This window comes from Leucopleurus acutus (assembly GCF_964270905.1).
Source record: "Leucopleurus acutus genome assembly, chromosome: 12".
NCBI classification, from domain to species: Eukaryota; Metazoa; Chordata; class Mammalia; order Artiodactyla; family Delphinidae; genus Leucopleurus; species Leucopleurus acutus.
In genome coordinates this window covers 48,988,213-49,000,719 of record NC_139154.1, presented here as the reverse complement: position 1 = coordinate 49,000,719, position 12,507 = coordinate 48,988,213, and the positions used below count along the sequence as shown (strand labels likewise).

At 37.1% G+C, this 12,507-nt stretch overlaps 1 protein-coding gene across 2 annotated transcripts in view; it reads right to left on the bottom strand.

Annotated features, from left to right (window-relative positions):
• BABAM2 (BRISC and BRCA1 A complex member 2) overlaps nt 1-12,507 on the bottom strand; it is a 438,797-nt gene that overhangs the window by 280,298 nt on the left and 145,992 nt on the right. For both annotated transcript variants that reach the window (XM_082852207.1, XM_082852208.1), the window contains exon 6: nt 8,144-8,218. In XM_082852207.1, the coding sequence (XP_082708333.1) occupies nt 8,144-8,218 (75 nt within the window). The remainder of the gene's footprint in view (nt 1-8,143; nt 8,219-12,507) is intronic.

Genomic DNA, 12,507 nt, shown 5'->3' with positions numbered 1-12,507 from the left:
CCCCAGGTGCCTTTGTGAAGAATTTCCCCCACCCTCCACCCCATAATTTAGGAAAGGGACCAGCAAACAATTGCCTGCAGTCCAAAGCCAGTCCAATGTCTATGTTTTTTAAATAAAGTTTTACTGGGATTCAGACACAATCATTGATTTAGATATTGCCCGTAGCTGCTTTCATGCTGTGACAGCAAAGTTAAGTAGTTGTGATGGAGACCACGTGGCCTACAAGCCTAACATTCTACTATCTTGTGATTAAGCCTCAAATGCAGATTTTGGCTGAATTTTAGCAATGATAAAGTAGAATTATTACTGGAATTAAAAGCACTCTACTTTTATGGCACGTTCTTCCAGGTACATATTCCTACTTTTATAAAAGTATGCCTACTCCTATTTGATTAGATAAGATGAGGGTTTCCTGTGAATTCTTTATGGTCTTTCAAGCACCAGACAACTGTTTTGTTTAAAACCAGATTTCACAAGATTGAGTTAAAGCAGTCTTTATTTCTAAAAGCTGCTTATTAAGTGTGACTTTATTGGATCCAAAAAATTCCCTAAACTAAAAGGTATCAAATTCCTGTCTTTCTCTTTTTAACATCTTTATTGGAGTATAATTGCTTTACAATGGTGTGTTAGTTTCTGCTTTATAACAAAGTGAATCAGCTATATATGTGTATATATATATATATCCCCCCATATCTCCTCCCCCTTGTGTCTCCCTCCCACCCTCCCTCCCTATCCCACCCCTCTAGGTGGTCACAAAGCACCGAGCTGATCTCCCGGTGCTACGCAGCTGCTTCCCACTAGCTATCTATTTTATAGCTGGTAGTGTACATATGCTCACTTCGTCCCAGCTTGCCCTTTCCACTCCCCATGTCCTCAAGTCCATTCTCTTCGTCTGTGTCTTTATTCCTGTCCTGCCCTTAGGTTCTTCAGAACCCTTTTTTTTTTAGATTCCATATATACGTGTTAGCATATGGTATTTGTTCTCTTTCTGACTTACTTCACTCTGTATGACAGACTCTAGGTCCATCCACCTCACTACAAATAACTCAATTTCGTTTCTTTTTATGGCTGAGTAATATTGCATTGTGCCACATCTTCTTTATCCATTCATCTGTGGATGGACGCTTAGGTTGCTTCTATGTACTGGCTATTGCAAATAGTTCTGCAGTGAACATTGTGGTACGTGACTCCTTTTGAATTATCGTTTTCTCAGGGTGCATGTCCAGTAGTGGGATTGCTGGGTCGTACGGTAGTGCTATTTTTAGTTTTTTAAGGAACCTCCATAATGTTCTCCATAGTGGCTGTATCAAATTACATTCCCACCAACAGTGCAAGAGGGTTCCCTTTTCTCCACACCCTCTCCAGCATTTATTGTTTGTAGATTTTTTGATGATGGCCATTCTGACCGGTGTGAGGTGATACCTCATTGCAGTTTTGATTTGTATTTCTCTAATGATTAGTGATGTTGAGCATCCTTTCATGTGTTTGTTGGCAGTCTGTATATCTTCTTTGGAGACATGTCTATTTAGGTCTTCTGCCCATTTTTGGCTTGGGTTGTTTGTTTTCTTGTTATTGAGCTGCATGAGCTGCTTGTAAATTTTGGAGATTAATCCTTTGTCAGTTGCTTCATTTGCAAATATTTTCTCCCATTCTGAGGGTTGTCTTTCCGTCTTGTTTATGGTTTCCTTTGCTGCGCAAGTGCAAAAGCTTTTAAGTTTCATTAGGTCCCATTTGTTTATTTTTGTTTTTATTTCCATTTTTCTAGGAGGTGGGTCAAAAAGGATCTTGCTGTGATTTATGTCATAGAGTGTTCTGCCTATGTTTTCCTCTAAGAGTTTTATAGTGTCTGGCCTTACATTTAGGGCTTTAATCCATTTTGAGCTTATTTTTGTGTATGGTGTTAGGGAGTGTTCTAATTTCATTCTTTTACATGTAGCTGTCCAGTTTTCCCAGCACCATTTATTGAAGAGACTGTCTTTTCTCCATTGTATATTCTTGCCTTTAAAAGGTATCAAATTCTGAAGTGTCTTTTAAAATGTGTGGTTTAGAGAAAAAATTTTGTAATGAATAGTCTTTGAATTTATATTCATTTATCAGGATCAGAGGGCTTTTTAATGTTTGCTACCTTATGCTTGCTGAGAAACAACTATAATCAATACATATCACTCTAACAAGCTTGCTATATTTTAAAAAAGAGAATATTTGGGGGAAGATATCAGTTTCCTTCCTAGCAAATATATAAAAATAAATGGACTTTCAAATAATAAAGAACAATGCAAGAATTTGTTAAAAAAAAAAAAAAATCCAGGGAGATTAATCAGTCTAATTCTTTTCTTCTGGCTGCAGAGAATGCAAATCCTCCCCGGTTCCTAAGGAAAGGTGAGGAGACTGAGGAATTTTAAAACTGCAAATTTACTAAAACTCAATCTTTGATGACAAGTCACATTTTGTGACTGTCATACACACACGTTTTCAACAGTCATGCTATTACCTATTTTCCCCTACTATATGAAAGAATGATAGTGCCCCACTCTCACCACTTTTATTCAACATAGTACTGGAAGTCCCAGCCATAGCAATCAGACAAGAAAAAGAAATAAAATGAATCCAAGTTGGAAAGGAAGAAGTAAAACTGTCACTGTTTGCAGATGACATGATACTATACATAGAAAATCCTAAAGATGCCACCAAAAAAACTACTAGAGCTCATCAATAAATCCAGTAAAGTTGCAGGATACAAAACTCATATACAGAAATCTGTTGCATCTCTATACATTAACAAAGAACTATTAGAAAGAGAAATTAAGGAAACAATCCCATTTACAATCACCTCCAAAAAAATAAAATAAAATAGCTAGGTATAAACTTACCTAAGGAAGTAAAAGACCTGTATTCAGAAAACTATAAGACACTGATGAAAGGAACTGAAGATGACACAACAGATGGAAAGATATAACATGTTCACAGATTGGAAGAATTAATATTGTTAAAATGAGCACACAACACAAGGCAAGCTACAGATTCAATACAACCCCTATCAAAATATCAATGGCATCTTTTCACTGAAGTAGAACAAATAATTCTAAAATTCATATGGAAACACAAAAGACCCCTAATAGCCAAAAGAATTTTGAGAAAGAAGAACAAAGCTGGAGGTATCACATGCCCTGACTTCAGACTATGCCACAGAGCTACCGTAATCAAAACAGTATGGTACTGGCACAAAAACAGACACATAGATCAATGGAACAGAATAGAGAGCCCAGAAATAAACCCATACACCTATGGTCAAATAATCTATGACAAAGGAGGCAAGAATATACAATGGAGAAAAGACAATCTCTTCAATAAGCAGTGCTGGGAAAACTGGACAGCTACATGTAAAAGAATGAAATATGAACATTTTCTTACACCATATACAAAAATAAGCTCAAAATGAGTTAAAGACCTGAATGTAAGTTCTGAAACCATAAAACTCCTAGAAGGAAACATAGGCAGAACACTCTTTTACATAAATCACAGCAATATTTTTCAGATCTGTCTCCTAAGGCAGAGAAAACAAAAGGAAAAATAAACAAACAGGACCTAATTAAACTTAAAAGCTTTTGCACAGCAAAGGAAATCATCGACAAAATGAAAAGGCAACCTACCAAATGGGAGAAAATATTTGCAAATGTTATGACCAATAAGGGGTTACTATCCAAAATATACAAACAGCTCATACAGCTCAATATCAAAAAAACAAACAACCCAATCAAAAAGTGGGCAGAAGACCTAAATAGACATTTCTCCAAAGAAGACATACAGATGGCCAATAGGCACATGAAAAGATGCTCAAAATTGCTAACTATTAGAGAAATAAATCAAAACTACAATGAGGTATCAGCTCACACCAGTCAGAATGGCCATCATCAAAAAGTCTACAAAAAATAAATGCTGGAGAGAGTGTGGAGAAAAAAGAACCTGCCTACACTGTTGGTGGGAATGTAAATTGGTGCAGCCACTATGGAGAACATTATGGAGGTCCCTTAAAAAATTAAAAGTAGAGTTACCATATGATTCAGCAATCCCACTGTGGGGCATATATCTGGAAAAGCTGAAAACTCTAATTCGAAATTACTTAGCCATAAAAAAGAATGAAATAATGCCATCTGCAGCAACATGGATGGACCTAGAGATTATCATACTAAATGAAGTAAGTCAGACAAAGACAAATATCATATGATATCACTTATATGTGGAATCTAAACAAAAATGATAAAAATGAACTTATTTACAAAAGAGATATAGACTCACAGACATAGAAAACAAACTTATAGTTACCAAAGGGGAATGGGGGAGGGGGGCGGAAATAAATCAGCAGTTTGGGATTAACAGATGCACACTACTATACATAAAATAGATAAACAATAAGGACCTACTGTAGAGTACAGGAAACTATATTCAGCATCTTGTAATAACCTACAATGGAAAAGAATCTGAAGAAGAATATATGTATGTATAACTGAATCACTTTGTTGTACATACAATATTGTACATCAACTATACTTCAATGAAAATTTTTTTTAAAAAAATAAAATAATAAATAAATAAACAACCGATTTTAAAATGGGCAGAATTAAAATAAACATTTTCCAAATAACAAAACAAAACAAAACATACCTTTGGCCAACAGGCACGTGAAAATATGTTCAACATCAATAATCATCAGAGAAATGCAAATCAAAACCACAATGAGATATCACCTCACACCTGTCAGAATGGCTATCATCAAAAAGGTTACAAACAACAAATGTTGGCAAAGCTGCAGAGAAAAGGGAACCCTGGTACACTGTTGGTGGGAATGTAAATTGGTGCAGCCACTGTGGAAAACAGTATGGAGGTGCCTCAGAAAACTAAAAATAGAACTACCACATGATCCAGCAATTCCACTCCTGGGTGTTTACACAAAGAAAACAAAAACACTAATTCAAAAAGATACATGCACCCCCATGTTCATAGCAGCACTATTTATAATACCTAAGATGTGGAAGCAACCTAAATGTCCATCAACAGATGAATGGATAAATAAGATGTACTTACATACAATGGAAAATTACTCAGTCATAAAAAAGAATGAAATTTTGCCATTTGCAACAACATGGATGGAGCATATTCTCTTCAGCTGAGAAGTTCAGGGGTGCACCCCTGGGCCCAAGTAGGACAGACATGGGAAAGTCAGTCTATGCCTACCTGTAATTTATTTCCTGCTACATGGACTATGGAAGCAGAGGATTTGTACCACATTTCCCATTTCATTTATACTAGTTTGTGCTGGAGTCCTATCACCCAGAAATAAAGAATCCTAATTAATACAGAAGTTTTTTGTTTTTTTTTTTACTGACTGTGTTTTTATGTAAATGATTTCTCTAACCCTTTGATTTACCACAACTAAAAATAAAACTCAGACACTAAAGTCAGGACTCATTTTCAGAATAAATTCATTCTATCCCATGTAACAACCATATACGTGGACTTCCGTGGTGGCACAGTGGTTAAGAATTTGCCCACCAATGCAGGGGACACGGGTTCGAGCCCTGGTCCGGGAAGATCCCACATGCTGCGGAGCAACTAAGCCCGTGTGCCACAACTACTGAGCCTGTGCTCTAGAGCCCGTGAGCCACAACTAGTGAGCCCACGTGCCACAACTATTGAAGCCAGCACGTCTAGAGCCCGTGCTCTGTAACAAGAGAAGCCACCGAAACGAGAAGCCCCTGCACCACAATGAAGAGCAGTCCCCGCTCACCACAACTAGAGAAAGCCCACACACAGCAACAAAGACCCAACGCAGCCAAAAAAAAAAAAAAAAAAGAACCATATATGCTTGGAGTATAGTATAAAGCAAAATCATATCACTGAATACTTAATGGCTTTTTCATTCTAACATCAAAAAATTTCATTAGTGGATAAAACATGTACACTTGGAAATATAAACTTATGAGTGAATGATGGCTTCATCATAGGGTGATAAAATTTCACGGTAGCAAATTGGTAGGATATGTAGTCAAACTCCATGATATCTCAATATTTAAAAGTTCTACTTTACCTTTCATTTCTTTGAGATGGTGAGGCAAAACTACATTGATGTTGTGAAGAGTATCCTAACCCTAGGAATTTGAGGAAGTTACTTTTGGACTTAGACTATCAGACAGCAGGCAGGTAATTAGATCAGGAGCATCCAAATGCAAATAACATGTAGAACAGTTCCTAATGCAAACTTAGTTTTAAGCATATAGCCAAATGTCCCAAGATTATGATACAACAACTTTAGGAACTTAGATCTTAAAACCCTCAGTAGGTATTCTGGATTACTTCTGGTATGCAGGTAGGTATTTTTTTGCCGTTGTTTTGTGTTATATAAGAGTTTCTCTTTTTTTATCCTTGTTGTATTTTTTACTCTCTGCAGGAACTAAAGATCCAGAAAGACATTAGTGCTGCAAGGTAGGCATTTAATCTATAGTAGAAAAATCACTTCATTGTACTTTGGGAAGGGAAAAATGCTTTCCAATTCTGCCAAAGAGGTTCCCAATTCTGTCAAATAGGTTCCACCTTTTTCCTATCTGACTGGCAAGGAAAGTTAGGGCAAAACAGTTAGAAGTTAGAATAGAAGTCAAGTTAGAAGTCTTAGAATAGAAAATACGGAAATTTGGTTTTGAAGAGGAAAAAATACATAGATTATGATCCAAGAAGTATGTTTTTTCCTTTGACCTTCAAGAACATGAGCAGAGACAACACTAAGTTCAAACAAACAGGACAACCATTCAAACTGAAAAGGCCCAACAGATCAAAACAAAGGAACTATAACTGTAAATTATGGATTAAAGTGATTATATGAATAATATAATAATATAATAATAGTATACTCTCATATACTACTGAATTTTGTTTTAAATGAGCAGAAATAGAGTTTTACCTGGACATATAGAGGTCAATGAGTCTGTGATCTAAGAGTTTCCAAAGAGACTGCTTGCTATTCTAATAGAGCAAAGTAATTGCTAAAACCAAATTAATTATGCTTGGTAATCACAGGTCACAACTCTTGGATACACAGTGGGAAAACAGTCAACTAGAAACTAAAAATGAAAGTTTAATGAGGCACAAAAATCCCATGTTCTACTTAGGGGAAAAGAAACTAATAAGTCCCTTAGATAGAATGTATAAAAAAAAATAAAGTGTTCCCTAATCTTTCCTATGGTCTATAGTTTATATTCCAGACTATACTGTATTTCCAGTCATTATCAAGATTAAGATCTAATGTTATTTATGACTACTATAATATGCAGGAACACTTGCACAAGGATTTTTGTCTTCTCACTACACTGTAATAAATACCATTAACTCTCTGAAAAACATCAAATTTGGAAGGCAGAAATTTTTCTTACATTAGAGCAAAGCTATATCACCATAGGCTGAAGATGGCTGAGGCGATACCTTAAATCACGACCCAAATCTACATCTATGATAAACTTAGGCCTTTGTCTTAAGGCTTCCTGTTCAGAACTTGCTGGTTCCCTGGTCCATTTAGGCTTTTTCACACTAACCACAGCCTAGTGTGGATCTGGATTTCCTCTACAAAGCATTTTGCAGACCCCTTCCCAAAGTAGCTGCACCCAAGCCACAAGTTGCCTGCATCATATCTTAAAGAATGCCATATACACTGGCCTAACTCAATTCTAGGTCTCTCCAGGACAGTCCCACTTTCAAGGTGCCTGGGATCAACTGCGACATAAATAAAGAAAATGAAACATCCTTTAGCACAGCACAGTTAATATGCAATCCTACTTAAAGACAGAATGCATGTTAAGATAATTTCTAAGAGAGTCTTTCATCCCCAAAAGATTATTAACCAAAGGCAGGTTTTGTTCCAATGTTTAATTTGCTTTTGCTAATTTTGTCTTATAAGGAAAAATCCATTTTGAAATGATTTTTAGGGCTACTATTTTAGCTTTTAGGTAACAGTAACTCAGTGGAGCTTCAGGTAATATATTTTTTAATAGAATTCATCATCTGAACAAGATGCTGGCAAACCATGCAAATATTCAGAGTTAAATAATGACTTAAAAAGCTCATTTACATTCTCACACTGATAATCATATACTTTTACCTTGAGCAGGTATGTGGGAATATTGCTGAAATCCACTGGCAACTTCAAAAGGAAACGAGCTGAAAATTCACCAGTCTGCAGGGAACAAAAAGGTTTAATAATAAGATTAAAATAAAAAATAGATTGTGAAGTGACAATTACAGCCAAGGCCACAAGTTCAACCTATCTGAACTGCAGGTATCTTCAATTTGGGTTTCCTAACATCAAGCAAGAAAAGAAGGTTGAAAAAGTAGGGGAGGATCAAAAAGCACTATTAAATTATTAGTTACTAAAAAGCACAATTAGAATTTTTTAAATCTGCATTTTAAATGTGCAATAGAATTATAATGCAGTAGTATTACCTTTTTGTTTTTTAAAAGGATGAAAAGAATATATGAATGTGTGATTTTTTTTTTAATCCAAACAATAGGCACAGACCTGCCCATTCAATTCATCTGACTTTACTAAAGCATTCAGACCACTTCACTAATATTTATAACCCATAAGCTAATGACATAAATCACCATCCTTTATAGTATGTCTGGAAGTAAAAACAAAGGTCAAACTTTGACCCACGCATATGAAGCAGTACATCAGTGGGTACCCCAAATAAGACTCTAAATCACTTGACAATCTGCTAATATCATTATCATCAACTAAAATTTTTCAGTAATTCTTTCCATGAACTAGTCTCTATAGGAAAGACGTGCAGCGGTTTGGTGATTTAAAACATTTAACTAAGCTTAAAAAATAGCTTCTATTTTTTTCTAAGAGAGAAAACTCATGTAAAAGAAAAAAGTTTCCCTCTCAATTTATGACGATGGGAAATCATAATAATATTTTTTCTTTTTTATGATGGGAAAGGCTAAGGAATCACATTTCTTTTAAAAACTTTGGCATAGTCTAGAGGAGGGGTTCTTCCAACTGGGCTATGCAGACACCTAGGGGTTCTAAGAAACCTCTGCAAAGGCAACAAAGAGGGGTGCTGAGCTGGTGGGGTCCTGGGTCTTCCAGCCTCTCTGACAGCAAGCCTGCAGTGCAGCTTGGGATTTTGACATCTTGGGTTTCATTATGAAATTCTGTTTGAATAAAGAACTCTGGGGATGATCTAGAGCTACTCTAAAGAGTGGGTCTCCACCTTTTTCATATTATGACCACTAGACAGCTCCCTGAATCTCCACTGTCTACCCCCCTTAAAAAAATGAGCACCCTAAACTCCCTAACGCATCTTTAAACATAGCAGGCATTTACAAACAGTTCTTATGGATGGGTGGATGAACGCACATAAGGAGGCAGGCACACCTCTTACAGAAGATTCCACAAGAGCCACCACTCCTTTCTACAAACACCCAAGCAACTGGCTTCAAGGTCCTGGCCCTAATTTTAAAACTCTGACCTAAAACCTTGAAAATGCAAACAGAAATATAAACCTTGAGCTCAAAAGATTAAAATGATAAATATAATCTGCATAGTTGTGTGTTGTTTTACTGCTCACAACATCTTTTAACTTACATCAACCTCTGGCTAAGGACAGAGCACTTCTTCATCACCACAAGCCTAACCCCATGACAGAAAAGGCAGAAAAGAGAGAACCAAATGGACAGAATCAAAGCTGAGGTCCCAGCCGTCACTGGGTGGCCAGGAATGCCCACGGTGAGAAACAGCGATACTCCTCAGAGCTGAGCAGCTGTGCTCTTCCTTTGATATTTGTTCCTCATTTCCGTAAATGGTAATTCCATTCCTTCAGTCTCTCAGACCAGAAACCTCAGAATCATTCTTGACATAGTACGGAACCCCAATCGTGCAGGATACTTGCAACTCAACGCTTGAGAGAAGAGTTAAGAGCTACTTGAGGATCTATAAACAGCTCGTCATCGTGGACGGGAGGAGGTTTGTGAAAGATCCTAGTAAAATTCTCACCTTCTGTTATAGTCCAAAATTGCTAGAAAGGTGTGGTTTAGTGTAATGTTAAGCTCCAAGAGGACTAACATATCCTGTGAAGTGTGATTCCTTGGCCCTAAGTACAAGAAGTCATACTTTGAAAGGGTTAAGTATAGGAGCAACAGAGTTACATGGGAACTTAAAGAGGAGCATCTAGCTCAGCAGGAGTTTGGGAAGAAGAGCAGAAACGTCTTCCTTTAGTGCTGCGTACAGCACCATAGAGGGAGGAACACTCAAAAGAATACACGTGCCCAACAACTGCCTCCATTCCTTCTCCTACATTCTCTATTTTTTCCTGTTTACCCACTCACTCCCATCAGCATGCAAACATCATTAAAAAGGTCTTTCTTGACTTCATATCCCTCTTCAGGTCCCATCTCATTTCTCTGTTCTACTTTACAAAATAATCTCCTGTAAAGAATTAGTCTATATTCAAGGTCTACATTTCCTCTTTTATTATTCTCTCCAGAACCCTCTCCCAGGCAGCCTTTCCTCCACACCTCTCTGCCAAAACAGCTCATCAAGGTCACCAATGACCACACCATTGCCAAATCCAATGGTCACTTCTCAGTCCTCATCTTATTGCTGTTCCATCAGCCGCATTCCGACATAGCTGATCACTTTTTTCCTGGAACATTCTTTACTTGACTTCCAGGATCCCAGTCTCTCTTGGCTCTTCTCTGCTTCTCCACGGGCCCTCCCTCTGGTCTCCCCAACCTCTAAACGCTGAAGTGTACAGCGCTTAACCCCAAGACCTCTTTTCTTTATCTACACTCCCCCAGGTGAGCTCATCCAGGTTCTTGACTTGAAATACCATTTATATGCTGATGATTCCCAACTATTTTATCTCCATCCCAGACCTCTTCCTAATTTGGGTTTCATTTATCCAACTACCACGATGAAAACCAAAATCCTGATTTTGTGCTTTTCCTTTGCTATTCATTCCTCATTTCAGTGAATGGCAATTTCATTCTTTCTGTCTCTCAGGCCACAAACTTCAGCGTCATCCTTGATTCCTATCTTTCTCTTGCTTCCACATTCCAAATGGCAGCAAATCCTACTGACTCCGCTGTCAATTTCTATCCTCAGTCCAGCCACTTCTCAGCCCCTCCACAACCACCTGATCTGAGCCATTGTTATCTCCAGCCTGGATGACTGCAACTACCCCTAACTGCTTCTGCCCTTGCTCACTTGCAGTTGATTCCCATCACCACAGGCAGAGAGGTCTTCTCAACACACTCATCAGATTATGCTCCTCCTTTGCTCAAAGTCTCAAATGGTAGGGATTTAGCTCCTTCACAGAGGAGTCTGACAAGGTAACAATTGAGCAAAGATGTGAAAAATACACACAAAAATGTGTATTTTTGAAAACAACAACAAAAGGAGTGAAATGTGAGATTTAAAAAATTAAAACAGCTCTTGTACATATAAGGTAGTCGGAAAGATAATTACATATTTAGCACTTGGACTCATTTGAACTGCTAGTTATTTTAGTCCATGCACTGCACTGTAGCTCTTTTGCCCTATTTTAGTTTGTACAATGTATTTTTATTCTACTGGCTATTTTAGACCAACATTCTTTTAAAAATGCTCAGACAATCCCTACTTTATCCCTTCTCCAAATGTTGATCCTAGAACGAATATAAATTTATGTTTATTGGCAAAAGACTGATTTATACAGCTAAATTTGTAATAAGAGAAATGCTGATCTCAGGACTAATATTAATTTGTGTTTATCAGCAATGGGCTGATTTACACAACTAAATTCAAAATAAAAGAAACTTAAGTGTGAAAAGAATTTGGTCTACTGGAAACCATAAAAAGTGCTTTATCATCTCCAACTTTCAAGCCTACTACACATTCTTTATTTTGCCTTTGAGAGAATAAAGAAAACTTAGTACTTGTTTCTAACAGCGTTGGAAATGTTGGAGACTAACGTTCTAGAATTCCGTTTTCAGTTCTGCCACTGATTTTCCTTGTGACCTATAAGCTAATCTTTTTTTGTGAAACTGAGTAAATGGTGATTTAAAACATGTCTTAATGTAAATTTTGAGCCATAAACATCATATGAGGAGCGAAACACAAGTGAAAAATCCTCCTGGAGTTCTCCCTCAGACAGTGACCCTTCCTTTGTTTTTATATTTGAAGTTTCAACAGTTATTCAAGCAATTTACTGCCACTCTGTTGCAACGTCAAAGATTGCTTCCATAGCAATCTTTCCTGTAAGCCGAAAATGAGACATTTAGATGTAGCCAAGTCAACATAATCGTTTGATTTTCTTTTTATCAATCCTTGGTCAAATCTTCTCTTGGATAGACGCAGAAGATTATCTGACCTATGACTGTTAAAATGTCAGCCGTTCTGCCAACTGCCTTAATGGCAATTTTCCCAGCATTAGCAATAAATAAGTGCATCGTTCCTTTTTCAAGTTGTAGTACCTTGGC